This window comes from Rattus rattus, chromosome 3 (genome assembly GCF_011064425.1).
Source record: "Rattus rattus isolate New Zealand chromosome 3, Rrattus_CSIRO_v1, whole genome shotgun sequence".
Lineage (NCBI taxonomy): Eukaryota > Metazoa > Chordata > Mammalia > Rodentia > Muridae > Rattus > Rattus rattus.
In genome coordinates, this window is record NC_046156.1 from 60,529,892 (window position 1) to 60,545,072 (window position 15,181).

The window sequence follows — 15,181 nt, forward strand, 5'->3', positions numbered from 1 at the left end:
ATGTAACACTGCATGCTCACATGAAAACACACACACACACACACACACACACACACACACACACACACACACACAAATGTACAAGAATGTATATTTATTTACATAAAGTAAATGTAAAAGAACTTTTTAGTTTAAAAAGTTCAGTAGGGGCTAGTGAGATAGCTCAGTGGTTAAGAGCATTGACTGCTCTTCCAGAGGTCCTGAGTTCAATTCCCAGCAACCACGTGGTGGCTCACAACCATCTGTAATGGGATCTGATGCCCTCTTCTGGTGTGCTGGTGTGTCTGAAGACAGCTACAGTGTGCTCATATAAGTAAAAATTAATTTAAAAAAAAAGAAGAAGAAGAAAAGTTCACTAAGGTACTAAGGAGCTGTCAAAGCCAGTGAACTGCGTCCTCTGCCTGTATCCGATCCCTAGAACCCATGTAGAAAGCTACAGTGACTTGTGCTTGTAACATAGGCACTGGAATAGCAGAGACTGGAGGAACCTTGGGGTCTGTGGACTAGACTAGCTAGTGTAGCAGAACCTGCAAGTTTTCAACTCAACAATAGACCCTGTCTCAGAAACTGGTGGAGAACAGTACCTACATAAAATCCTGTAGACTACATGCATCTATAACCCCAGCACTGAGACAGAGGCTAAGACAGGGGGATTACATTCATATGAGCTTTCCTTTGTTGTCGCTCTTTAGGAACAGATAATTCTTTTGGCCTTTTCTTTTCACAGATGGCAGGCTTAGCTAAGTGGGAGCCTTGCTCTGTGGCCACCACTTCTTTTTTTTCATTTCTCCTTATCTCTTTCAGCACAAACCAAGGTTCAACATTAAATTTCCTGGTTCTTTTTTTCTCCTCAAATAGTACATTTTGTACTTCTTTTTGCTCTGCTTTTCATTTTCATTGCAGATCTGCATAAGAGTGATCACTAACAGCCACACATTTCAATATTAGGCCATCTTGAAATCGACCAATGAAATTATTACAAAACTCTTCAATTTAGTCTTAGGCAAATTGTAGCAACTTTCTTTGCCAAATGATCACAAAAATGATCTTTAGCCCACGGTCTCTAGCTACTGTTGTCCCTCTGAAACCTTGAGCAGGGCCTCCACAGTCCACACTGGCCTCAGCACTACTGCCTTCCAAACTCCTACAAGGATGGTCCATTAAAGCCCATTTATGGGCTTACAGCATTCAACAATTTTTCTAGTTCAAAGTCACAAAGTCTTCCACATTTCTCCAAACAACAGCATGGCCAGGCTTGTTACAGCAATATAACACTGTATAGTACCAACCTGTGGCTTAGTTACACCATGATCAAGACAACTTACAAAAGAAAGCATTTAATTTGAGGGTTCATGGCTTCAAAGGATTAGAGTATTTAGCCATCATGCCAGGGAGCATGGCAGCAGGCAGGTAGTCATGGCTCTAGAATGGCAGCTGACAGCTTACATCTGATCCACAAGCACAAGACAGAGAGGGAGCTAACTGGGAATAGTGTGAGCTTTTTAATTCTCAAAGTCAGTAACATACCTCCTCCACACTGCCTAATTTTTCCAAACAGTTCTACCAACTGCAGACAAACTTCCAAATGTATGAGCCTCGGGGGGGTCATTCTCATTTATACATCACATATCCCAGCTTATGGAGTAACTTGTGATTACTATGTCTTTATAATGGCTATAGAGGCATTAAGTGACATTGGAAGGTAAGTTAAATGCATCACAGCTACTCTGTGATGGTTAATGGTGACTGCTTACTTGACAGAATCTAGGACATGAGCCTCAGGCATCCCTATGAGGCGTTACATAGACTAGGTTAATAAAGATGGGTGGCACCATTTCATAGGCTGGGGTCTTAGATGGAATGGAAAAGAGAAACTAAACTGAGAAGCACCACCTATGTGCATGTGTATCTCATATAACCAGTTGCCTCAAATGCCTGCTCCAGACTTCCCCACATGGTGGACTGTGAAGTCAACATAACTCTTTATCCTTTAGGTTGTTTTGTCAGGGTTTTTTTATCACAGCAACAGGAAAGATAACTAAGAAACACTTCAAGTTTATTTTTATCTTACTTTGAACTACTTGTGGACCCAAAGAGGCATTTCAGAGCTAACTCTTGAGCCAGGTTTTAGATACTTGAAACGAAAACTACATCTTCATCAGGTTTTTATTAGCAAATTTGAAAAAGCAAGGAGATCCCATTTGTCACAGAAATAACGCTTCTACTTAGCAATGGTTAATAAGAAGGTTGAATATGATCAGTTAAAAGCTAAAAGTATAATTTAAGAGACTTGGTCTAGAGAGATGGCTCAGCGGTTAAGAACACTAACTGCTCTTCCAGAGGTCCTGAGTTCAATTCTCAGCAACCACATGGTGGCTCACAACCACCTGTAGTGGGGATCTGATGCCCACTTCTGTTATATCTGAAGACAGTAACAGTGTACTACATACATGTAAAATTTATTAATGAAAAAAAGCTTAAAAAAAAAAAAAAAAACATGCTTTAAAAAGTCTATCTCAGAAAATGCTTCTTCTTCAAAAAATTTAGGAAAAGCCAGGTATAATGGTACACACCTTTAATCTAAGCACTTTGGAAGCAAAAGGGGAAAAATTTCTGTGAGTTTCAGGCCAGCCTGGTCTATATAGTTAGTTTCAGGCCAACAAGAACTATAAATCTAGGCCCTGTCTCTAACACACACACACAAACACACACACACACACACACACACACACACACACACACACACACACACACACACACAAACACACGAGAGAGAGACAGAGAGAGAGAAAGAGAGAGAGAGAAAGAGACAGAGAGAGAGAGAGACAGAGAGAGAGAAATTTTTTAAAATAATATATTATACAATAAGCACTAAAATAACTTGCAGAGAAAAAGTACAATGGGATAGTGAAAAGAAAATAAAACTAGAGCCCTGGGGTTCCTGGAACGAAAGGCTAAAACAGCAAATTGAGCCAGGCATGGCTGCTCATACCTGTACCCTCCCTCAGTACTACACTATGAAGCAGGAAGATCACTGGTTGCAGAATCTGTATTACATAATGATCTCTAGGATTCCAAAATCTCAAAAACAAAAATCAAAACAAACAAACAAACAGAAAAGGTAAAGGGAAGCAGGGTATACTGTAATCTGAGCACTTCAGACTTCTCATTATTTCAAAGTTAGCCGTTGTACATGGCAAGTTCCAAACCAGTCTGAGCTACAAAAGCCCCACCAAGAGAAAAGGAACATAAAAATTAAACTGTGTGTAATATCAAGGAAATAAAAGAAAAGGACCCCCCCAAAAAAATATGAAGACTGGCTACCATCATGGCAGACTTTTTATTATTTTACTTTTTAGTTTTTAGTTTTTCAAGTCAGGGTTTCACTGTGTGGCCCTGGCTGTCCTAGATCTCACTCTGTAGAATAGGCTGGCCTTAAATTCAAAGATCTGCCTGCCTCTGCCTTCTAAGTGCTGGGATTATAAAGGTGTATGCCACCACTTCCCAGCTAATTTTACTTTTTAATCAAAGGTTTATTTTTAATTGTGTGTGCCTATGCCTCTGTGTGTGTGTGTGTGTGTGTGTGTGTGTGTGTGTGTAAGGATGGGTAGGTAGACATAAGTGTATCTACACATCGAGGCCAGAGGAGTCAGATCCCACTAAAACTAGAGTTAAAAATGGTTGTGAGCCACCCAGTGTGAATGCTGGAAACCAAATCTGGGTCCTCTAGAAGAACAAGTGCTTAATCATTTAAAACGGCCTTAGATCAAAGCAAATGGATATCAACAATTTTATTTAGAATCTACTGTACCTTTATATTCCTCCTGCTCAACTCAGTGCTTTCTGCAGGAAAAAGGTACGATACCTACCACAGGCCCCAGCATGCTGAATGGAGCATGAACTGGTCCTGTGGAAGATGCTGATGAAAGTAAAAGCAGGACTGTCTCACAGATGCTGACCTCCCCCATCTACTTCACACCACTCCAGTGCATGCTGACTACACACGGAAACTCTGAACCACAAAGACTGAACACAAGAGCCTAACCTCTCATACCCACTTCTGACTTCTTTGCTCATTCCTCTTCACTACTACAGGAATGATGTATCTCATAGCAAGAACCTAATGGCTACCAATTACATTCCTCTAGTAGATAGAATTACTGTAGTAGGAAACTGCATAAATGAAGAAAAAAATTCAGTGTGGTTATGAGATAGTGTACCTACTATAGCCTAACTTTCAGATGTATTGTCACATATAAAGTTAGGGCATCCATGTGATCATAGTCCAGTTGAGTTGTCCAGGTCAAGAAAAACATTTTTTTTAAAACTTGAGACTTATTTTTAAGTGTATGGATGTTTTGCCTGCATTTATAGCTGTGCACTACCCAAGGAGTCCAGAAGACCCCAAATCCCCCTGGGAACTGGAGTTACAGACCATGGTAGGTGCTGGGAATTAAACCACGGTCCCCTGGAGTCAGTGCTTCTAACCACCATCTCTGCATCCCTCAAAAATTATTTCCATCTGTCTAGTTGCTATGTTTTATTTCTTAGTACGTCCTATACTCAGGAGGGCAAGAAATAAGTATGTATAATTCCATGACCAACCATCACACAATTAGACATAGCTAACACAGATTAACAGTTTAATAAAAAATAGTGTGAGCATAAAAAAGAAGCAGTCGGACTGGGAAGATGGCTCAGCAGTTAAGAGCAGTGGTTGTTCTTCCAGAGGTCCTGTGCTCAATTCCCAGAAACCACTTGGTGGCTCATAACCATCTATAAGGGGATCTGATGCCCTCTTCTGGCCTGTGGATGTATATACAGCAGAGCACTCATACATTAAATATTTTTTTTAAAAAAGCAGTCATAAAATATAGAACATATAATAATTCATAAAAAAGTGACTAGGAACAAAGAGCAAAACCCTAAGTAAATTTTAATCAAAATTAGAATAAACTCAATGATTGTAACTATGTAGTTATGAGGCACACATAGGAGAAATGGTTAAGTACTATGACATAGATAATTTTAAGCAAGAATAAAATAATGAGAATATGGGAGGTTTTTAATTTTTATAAAACCTTCTTAGGCCTTTAACTCCAGAACTCAGGAGGCAGAGGCAGAAGCAGGCAGATCTCTATGAGTTCAAAGCTAACCTAGTCTATCTACATGGTTGCAGACCAACAAGTGCTACAAAGTAAGACCTGTTTTAGAAAAAGAAAAGAAACCAAAAGAAGAAAAACACACAAACATAGTTCAACTTCTAACAACAATAACAACAACAACAACAAAAAAAAACCAAAACAAAACAGGAAACAATAATCACTATTCCTTAATATCTCTTAACATCAATGGACTCAATTCCCCAATAATAAGACATAGACCTACAGACTGGATACATAAAGAGGACCCAGCATTTGCTGCATACAGGAAACACACCTCAGAGACAAAGACAGACACTATCTCAGAGTGAAAGGCTGAAAAACAACTTTCCAAGCAAATGGTCTGAAGAAACAAGCTGGAGTTGCCATTCTAATATTGAATAAAATCAACTTTCAACCAAAAGTTATCAAAAAAGATAAGGAAGGACACTTCAAAGGAAAAATCCATCAAGATGAACTCTCAATCCTAATATCTATGCTCCAAATGCACCTACATTCATAAAAGAAAACTTGCAAAAGTTCAAAGCACCATTGCACCACACACAATAATAGTAGGAGATTTCAACACCCCACTGTCATCAATGAACAGATCATGGAAACAGAAACTAAACGGAGACATAGAGAAACTAACAGAAGTTATGAACCAAATGGAATTAACAGATATTTATAGAACATTTCATCCTAAAACAAAAACATATACATATATCTTCTTCTCAGCACCTCATGGTACATTCTCCAAAACTGACCATATAATCAGTCACAAAACAGGCCTCAACAGATACAAGAAAATTGAAATAATCCCATACAACCTATAAGATCTCCAAGGACTAAGGCTGGTCTTTATTAACAACAATAATGGCAGAAAGCCCACATATACATGGAAGTTGAACAACGCTCTACTCAATGATAACATGATCAAGGAAGGAAGGAAGGAAGGAAGGAAGGGAGGAAGGAAGGAAGGAAGGAATTAAAGACTTTTTAGAACTTAATGAAAATTAAGGCACAACATACCCAAACTTATGGGACACAATGAAAGCAGTGCTAAGAGGAAAACTCATAGCGCTGAGTGCCTGCAGAAAGAAACAGGAAAGAGCATATGTCAGCAGCTTGACAGCACACCTAAAAGCTCTAGAACAAAAAGAAGCAAATACACCCAGGAGGAGTAGAAGGCAGGAAATAAACTCAGAGCTGAAATCAACCAAGTAGAAACAAAAAGGACTATACAAACAATCAACAGAACCAAAAGCTGGTTCTTTGAGGAAAATCAACAAGATAGATAAACCCTTAGCCAGACTAACCAGAGGTCACAGTGAGAGTATCTAAATTAACAAAATCAGAAATGAAAAGGGAGACGTAACAATAGAATCTGAGGAAATCCAAAAAAATCATCAGATCTTACTACAAAAGCCTATATTCAACAAAATTGGAAAATCTGGACGAAATGGACAATTTTCTAAACAAATACCAGGTACCAAAGTTAAATCAGGATCAGATAAACCATCTAAACAATCCGGTAACTCCTAAAGAAATTGAAGCAGTTATTAAAAGTATCCCAACCAAAAAGAGCGCAGGATCAGATAGGTTTAGTGCAAAATTCTATCAGACCTTCATAGAAGACCTCATACCAACACTGTCCAAACTATTTTACATAAAAGAAACAGAAGGAGCACTACCCAATTTCTTCTATGAAGCCACAATTTTGCTTATACCTAAACCACACAAAGACCCAACAAAGAAAGAGAACTTCAGACCAATTTCCTTTATGAATATAACGCAAAAATACTCAATAAAATTCTCGCAAACAAATTCAAGAACACATCAAAATGATCATCCATCATGGTAAAGTAGGCTTCATCCCAAGGATTCAAGGATGGTTCAATATACAGGAAAACATCAATGTAATCAACTATGTAAACAAACTCAAAGAACCACATTTCATTAGATGCTGAGAAAGCATTTGACAAAATTCAACACCCCTTCATGATAAAAGTCCTGGGAAGATCAGGAATTCAAGGCCCATACCTAAACATCGTAAAAGCCATATACAGCAAACCAGTAGCCAACATTAAACTAAATGGAGAGAAACTTGAAACAACCCCACTAAAATCAGGGACAAGGCTGCCCACTCTCTCCCTACTTATTCAATATAGTACTCGAAGTCCTAGCCAGAGCAATCAAACAACAAAAGGAGGTCAAAGGGATACAAATTGGAAAGGAAGAAGTCAAAATATCACTATTTGCAGATGATATGATAGTATACTTAAGTGACCCAAAAGTTCCACCAGAGAACTACTAAGCCTAATAAACAACTCCAGCAAAGTGGCTGGAGATAAAATTAACTCAAATCAGTAGCCTTCCTCTACTTAAAGGATAAACAGGCTAAGAAAGAAATTAGGGAAATGATAATAGGCCATAGCCAATTTTATTTAACCAGTGTTGATTTGCAGAGTGAGAAGCCATTGCTATTCTGAGGTTGCTGATGAGAACCTGAAGCGATGAGCTCAGTTACCCAGGGAAGCATGGATTACTTGAAAGCCCCTAACCAATTCCCAGTGACATCTGCTCTTAAGAGTCAGCTTGTAGGCATCTTAGATTTACCCGCCACTACCTCTTACATGTCACTCAAGTACTGTTGCTCTGCAACTGCTAAGCCTCTTCCTGCCTTTGTTCCCAACTCCTCCCCCTCCATCCTCACTTGAAGGATAAATAAATATTAAGGATTTTGGAAATTTTCTTGGACTAAGCTTTTTCTAATATGACCATTTAGGGAGGGCTAGAAATGGCTTAGCAGTTAATAGTACTGGCTGTTTTTCCAGAGTACCCAGGTTCACCTCTCGGCATACACATGGCAGCTCACAATTGTCTGTAACTCCTGTTCTAGGGGATCCAACACCCTCTCAGACAAAACTGACAGGCAAAACATCAATGCACATGAAATAAAAATAAAGAAATTAAAAATAAAGAAAAACAGACGCAAGAGGTTCCCAGGACCCAATGTGGATGACATTAGCAGAAATACCCAACAAAGGGGAAAGAGAACACTAGAGACTGTATCCAATGGTTACGAATGGCCTCCAGCTGAGGGATAGAAACACCCACCCATCTCAAAAATATTCACCCAGAATTGCTCCCATGTAAAGGAAATACAAGGCCAAGGAGTGGAGAAGAGACTGAAGGAAAGGCCATCCAAAAACTGCCCTACATGGGGATCCATCCCATCTGCAGACACCAAACCCAGACACTACTGCTGATGCCAAGGAGTGCATGCTGACAGGAGCCTGGTATAGCTGTTTCCTGAGAGGCTCTGCCAGAGCCTGACAAATACAGAGGCAGATGCTCGCAGTCAACCACCCGAATGAGCCCAGGGACCCCAATGGAGGAGTTAGGGGAAGGACTTAAGGAGCACATACCTTTGCAACATACTATTGCAACCCCATAGGAAGAACAACATTATCAACCAACCACACCATCCAGAGCTCCCAGGAACTAACTAAACCACCAACCCTAGAGTACACATGGAGAAACCTATGGCTCCAGCTGCATATGTAACAGAGGATAGCCTTGTCTGGCATCAATGGGAGGGGAAGCCCTTGGACCTGTGAAGACTTGATGCCTCAGCAAAGGGGAATGCTAGGGCAGTGGGGCAGGAGTGGGTGGGTAGGTCGGGGAGCACCCTCATGGAGGCAGGGGATAAGGGAGTAGAATGGGGGGTTTTTGAAGGGGAAACCTGGAAATTAAAAAAATAAAAATTAAATTAAATATGCAAAACAACATTTTAAAAGAAAAAAGTTAACCCTAGCACTCAGTAGACAGAGGCAGGTGGACCTCTGGGACATAAAGGCCAGCCTGAAGTTCCAGGACAGCCAGAGCTAGTAAGAAAACATTGTCTTGAGAAACGAAAAAATAGAGAGAGAGAAAATTAAATATTGAGGTATGGTGACAAGAAGACTCTGTTGAAGGAAAGAAGACTGGGCATGATTACACCTACCACAAAGCGTGTCACTACAAAGCCTAAGAATCATGACCTCAGAACCATGACTTCTGCAAAAGTAACACCTGAAGGGCGGCCCACGCCACAGTGTCAGCTGTAGTCAGTCCTACTAAAGTTAAAATGCTGACCACATTACTTATTTTCCTTCTTACTCAATGCATTTCCTCCTCCTGATTCATACATACAAAACTGACAGATCCATATCTATTTCCATTTCTCAAAGAGAACCAATGCTTAAAGAAAATCAAGTGAAGTTTCTTTTGCACATGCACAATCAGGAACAGACTGTGCTCCCAGGAATAGCACACCCTGGGAAATGCTACATCAAGAAGGTTGCCAGGCCTCACAGAGTGTATAGACTTTAAAAGCTTCTAAATCTATCAACAAGAAAACACAAATGAGTGTTCAAAATTTGATCTGTCTGGAGTCATGCTTACATCAACTCATCTTAAAACAGTTAAGAATTGACTAGAAATCTCAGAACTAGATGTTAGCAATTTCCATAGCCATAAACAAAAGGAAAGATCTAACACAATTCTTAACTATAGTGTCAACAAGGGAGGGAGACATAGTAGATCTTAAGATAATTTTCAAAAAGAAAAGTTCAGTGACTTATGGGCTTATTAACTATGATTCTAAAATAAAAAGGAATTCTGATTATGGGATTTAACGTTAAAAATTGTTTTGGTCATATATCAGCTTTTAGCACCTGAAAGCTGTGTGCAACAGAGAGATACATGAGTAAAAGAAGAAAGTAGACGTGTCTGCAGTCCAATAAGCTGGGTTTCCCATCTGGGAATCAGTCTCTAAGTGACTACAAGCATGGGGTCTGAGTGCCACCGAGTTGTGTACTTAGAACAGTTTAGGAACTAGGCATAGCAGCACAAGTCTACAGTCTCAGCTTCCCCAGAGGCGGAGGCAGGATGATCAGTTGAGCTCATGAGTTTAAGACAAGCAGAGGCAATATAGTGAAACCTTATGAAACCCCTTCTCTAAAGAAACAAGAGGTTCGAGCAGTTACACAAGCCAAAAAGAAATAGGTCAATGAAAAGCCAAAGTAATTTGAACTGAAAAATAAATGGCATTAAAGGACACAGAGTAATGCCCTAGTGCTCTATTTTTTTCTTTCTTTTTTTTTTTTTTTTTTTTTTTGGTTCTTTTTTCGGAGCTGGGGACGAACCCAGGGCCTTGCGCTTCCTAGGCAAGCACTCTACCACTGAGCTAAATCCCCAAACCCTCTATTTTCAAATAATAATTCAGAGTTTTGATTTTCTAACTGGGGTGGTGCCATATGCCTATGAATCCTAGCTCCTGGGATGCTGAGGGATTATGGGTTCAAGGCCAACCAATGTTACACAGTGAGTATAGTATGAAGCCTGCCTGGTCCATATAGGGAAACCTGTCTCAGGGGCAAAGGGGGGGGGACGAGAATATTCATATTTAATATATGGATGTTACATTATACAAAGAAATAGAAGTTAATTATTTAAGGGTCTCATCTTAGGATCTGAAAGGCTATAAATATACTTACTTCACAGCAAACTATCATGTTAACGAAAGGTAAATTCTAGAAACTAGTATTATACAATGCTGTTTTAAAACTGCTTGACTGCAATTTGAGTAGTGAGTCATCAGGGCTGCCACTGCAGCGGAGGCTGGTGCTCTGCAAACATCACAAGCTTTTAATTCATACACAGAAAGCAGCAGCAACAAAAGAAAACACAACCAGGTTTGCAGCAGGATATTTTACCAGCTATGACTTTTCCCTCAGAAGAAATATGACAAACCCTTAACTCCTGAGAACACAGATCTTTCCAGGGTACCCCTGACTACATTCTTCTTACACATCCATCCTCTGTGATGCTGCACTGGGTGGGTAGTTATCTGTCTTTTAATCCCCAGCCACACCCTATGCAATCTCTACAGTCAAAGGAAAACTTACCTCTGCGAAATGTGTTGCTGTGCTATTGTCTGTCCGGCTTCCACCACCACCTAAGAAACTAAAGAGAAAAGCATGGTGGTGACTCTCTTCCCAGGAATGAGCCCCTCCCTTCCCAGAAGCTAAATATAGAAAGGGCAAATGAGAACAAAGCTCAATAGGGAGACCAGCTCATCCCAGCAGGACACCATGTCTATAAGAGTATCTTAGCAAATAAAACAGTAAGAAAATGGGCATACCAAACGGCAAAATCAAGTGGTTTTCAAATGAATTAAAGCTACATCAAATGGAAATGTAGAAAGAAGGCCCATCAAGCAGAAAGAACTCACAGCCAGTAACACAATTCAAAGTTAGCCTAGCAAAGGAAGAAAAGTAGACGTGTATCCTCAAACAGTCTAAGAAAGTAAAAATATTTCAGCATCAAACCATTTAACCAGATAGATGATCAAGATAACCAAAGTTAGTATCTTCTGGAATTACTAAATGTTTAATATAAAAGGGCCTGGTATTGATTAGCAGGTTAGAAAGAATTCAGTAAGTATTCAAAGAAGTTTGAATAGGTTATCCTATTCTTAGATTATCCTGCCCAGCCTCAGGGCTACCTCATCCATGAATCACTTCTGACCTCACCAGCCGAATATGACTCCTCCACACCCCTCTGCACTAACTCTGGTTCTAAGCTCTATCTTGTATTATTAACAGCTAGAATTTGCCTCAACCATTTCAACCCTTTGTTCCTTTCATAAATAAAACTACAATGCCAAAAAACTGTATTTTATAATTAATACCTCACATATATACTCTATTATTTGTGAGACGTTACATAATGAATGCATTCCTCACCTTTGAAAACCTTGTGGTGGCATATCCTATACCTCTAACTCCAAAATAGAAGCTGCTGAATAGCACATGTCTAACTGACAAAATGCCTCTTTTCAAGAACCCAGAAGAACAGGAAAAAATTAAATCCCACTACCCATATGAAATTTGCAGAGAAGAAACTGGCTAACACTTCCTAAAAGGGAAGAAGAACTGAGTCACAAAAACCTGCTAAAAGCTCTTCCAGCAACAAACACGAGCACACATCCTAATCATAAGCCTGTGAACTCCTGAACACCACTTCACCTTCAGGATTATAACACTTTTCCAGGCACTGCACTGCGCTCACTAAGGAAACAAGCACACCCTAGTTAGTCTAAAACAAAGGCAAATATTGTTTTCTGCACTTGTCTCAAGCCTTACTCTGATGAGAAACCAATGGAAACTTGTGTTTACATAAGAGGTTAAAAATACTTTAAAAAAATCATTTTAATTATGCAACAAGGCACTTGTAACACCTATACTACATAAATAATTGAACACTAGATTCTATAATACATGGCTGTATAGATATTTTATTGCCCAAACCTAACAGATTCCTAAGGATCATCTTTCCTAGGTTGTGCAGTTGTTGTTGTTGGTGATGGTGTGTGTTTGTCTTGTTTTTGAGACATGGTCTGACCTCACTATGAGTTCAAACTGGCCCTGAACTCACTATGTAGCCCAAACTAGTTCTTCTGTACCTTAAGAGTAAAAGAACTAAACACAGAGAAGACATAATAAAAAATAACAATATTCTAATAAACTTTACAAAAATTAAGAAAAATCCAGCATGTGTGGAGCGGATGGAGCCCACTATCTTATATTTATATGCAAAGACTTCCTTGTATTGATTTATTTTTCTGGAACTAGTGTTACGCCTAGGGCCTCACACAGAAGAGGCAAACATGCCTACCACTGAGCTACATTTTCTCTCTTTTTTAAAAAATATCTTTTTTTAAAGATTTATTTATTATATATGAGTACACTATTGCTGTCTTCAGACACACCAGAAGAGAGCATCAGATCCCATTACAGATGGCTGTGAGCTGCCATGTGGTTGCTGGGATTTGAACTCAGAACCTCTGGAAGAGCAGTCAGTACTCTTAACCACTGAGCCATCTCTCTAGCCCCAGTAGCCACATTTCCTATTTTTACTTTTTCTTAGCGACCAGGTCTAAGCGCCCAGACTGACCTGGGAACTTTACAGCTCAGGCAAGCCTCATGATCCTATACTCATCTTGTTTCTGCCTTCTGAGTAACTAGAATTTCTGCAATGTCAGCTTCAATAACCTTTACTATTCACTATTACTTGCTGCGGTTCTAAATACTAAAGTCAGCAAATGCTTACAAATTTTATAAAAGAAAATAATAAGTAATTGCCTGTAAGACTCCAAGTCTAAGAATAAGATTTCTTCCCTCTTTAAAAACACTGACTTCACCCAGCAGTGAAGGCCCACAACTTTAGTTCCAGTGCTCCAGAGGCAGGGGCAAGCAAATCTCTTTGAGTGTGAGGCCAGACTGGTCCTTAGAGTAAGTTCCAGAACAGTCAGGTTTTGAGAAAAGAATAGGGGAGGGGCCTCAAAAAAAGAAAACAACAAAAACCCGACCAACTTCATTCAAAACTTGCAATATTTCCTTTTGAATGGCTGCCACCAATAGCATCTACACAGGACAGCCTTTGACTTAATCAGGCACACACATAAGGGTTGAGTGAAAACGGAGCCCCAGAGTACCCAGATTCTAGCTAGTTACTACACCAGGTAAGCTGCACTTTGTTTAAGAGCTCTCTATGTCTAAAGAAATTTAAAATGTCTATGTTAGGGGAACATCCATCAGTCATTCCCCTATACCCAGTATATTCTTTATTCAAGACATGCAGAGCAGTGAGTGCTTAAGTATTTGAGGCAATTATAACAACACAAAAAAATTCCAAATTAGCATGCCATCTACACACTACAAAATCTGCTGTCATGCTACTCTTACAGGCATAGTGCTGGCACTGTTATTTAAAGGCAAAACTGTCACGCCAATGTTCAAGTGTTTGTACCAAACTAGATCCCATGCCACACATTGCCCCAGAAGCTCCAACTCATTTCCACATCTAATCATCAACAATTAGTACAGTAGAACTAACAGTACATACTTTAAAAGGTGTAGTTTTTCCTGGTTGTGAAGAGACCTTCAACTTTAGATTCTGCTGACAGCAATGTGAGGGAATTATGAACTGGCATAAAGCTCCAAGGTCACTCCAAGATTCACTTTAAGCAGTTTATATTTTGTCAAATGGTCAAATGCTAGAATTAAGTTATTACAGTTTTATTCACAAAAAAACAAGAAATATATTATTACTTAGAGAAAATATTTCCTCTTTTTATCAATATTAAACCTTTATCAAAGCCAAGAAAACAAACCCAAATATCAATATTACAGCAGCAAGATGGCACTCTGATAACACTAATCTTCATTTGAACAATGGACCTGGGCTCCTCAAGGCAGAGCAACAACTCAGTTTCCCTGACTAGAACATAGGCCTTGTTAGCGTCCTTCTCAGAAGTCACTCCATAGCCCACCAAATATGTGCATCAGCAGTTTAACTTCCGGCAACAAAATAGTTGCCAAGAATTAATTAGTAATCCAAGAGGACCCTAAAGAAGCAAACGATAACTTAGTAAGTTTTCTTTGATATGGTTACAGAGGTTTTCCAGGTGTGATGCAATCAGGAGCAGTGGATAAAATCATATCATCATATTGATTTCCAAATTTTCTTTCCTTTCCATCTCCTGTCCTCTTCTCCTCGTGTGTGTGTGTGTGTGTGTGTGTGTGTGTGTGTGTGTGTGTGTGTGTGTGCGTGTGTGTGTGTCTACTCCCAGGAAAGTAAGCTACAAAACAAATTCCTTCCATTCCACTCAGTCAACACTAAGAGAAAACAGTTTCAGTACTAGAAAGTTTGGTTTATCCATAAGCTTATACAATACCTGGAATCATCTGTCACTTCCTCAATAAAGCCTGATTCACATCTGGGACATATATATTCCTATAAAAGAAAAGAATAAGTAAATAGACGTTTTTCATTTCATTAGGAACCTAAGCATGTGACTTTAGAATATCACGAAGCACAAAAGCTGATGATCAGTCAAAAGATGACTCAGAAGGTAGAGGAACTTGGCTGCTGAGCCTGATGACCTGAGTTTGATCCACAGGACCCACGCAGCAGAAGAGAACGGACTT

General features: G+C 39.4%; 1 protein-coding gene across 1 annotated transcript in view; it reads right to left on the reverse strand.

Annotated features, from left to right (window-relative positions):
• The window catches only part of Rnf115 (ring finger protein 115), a 66,414-nt gene that overhangs the window by 16,634 nt on the left and 34,599 nt on the right, over positions 1-15,181 (reverse strand). Inside the window, exons 2-3 of the mRNA XM_032897673.1 lie at positions 14,929-14,987; positions 11,096-11,153 (exon numbers count right to left, since the gene is read on the reverse strand). Of these exons, the coding sequence (XP_032753564.1) occupies positions 11,096-11,153; positions 14,929-14,987 (117 nt within the window). The remainder of the gene's footprint in view (positions 1-11,095; positions 11,154-14,928; positions 14,988-15,181) is intronic.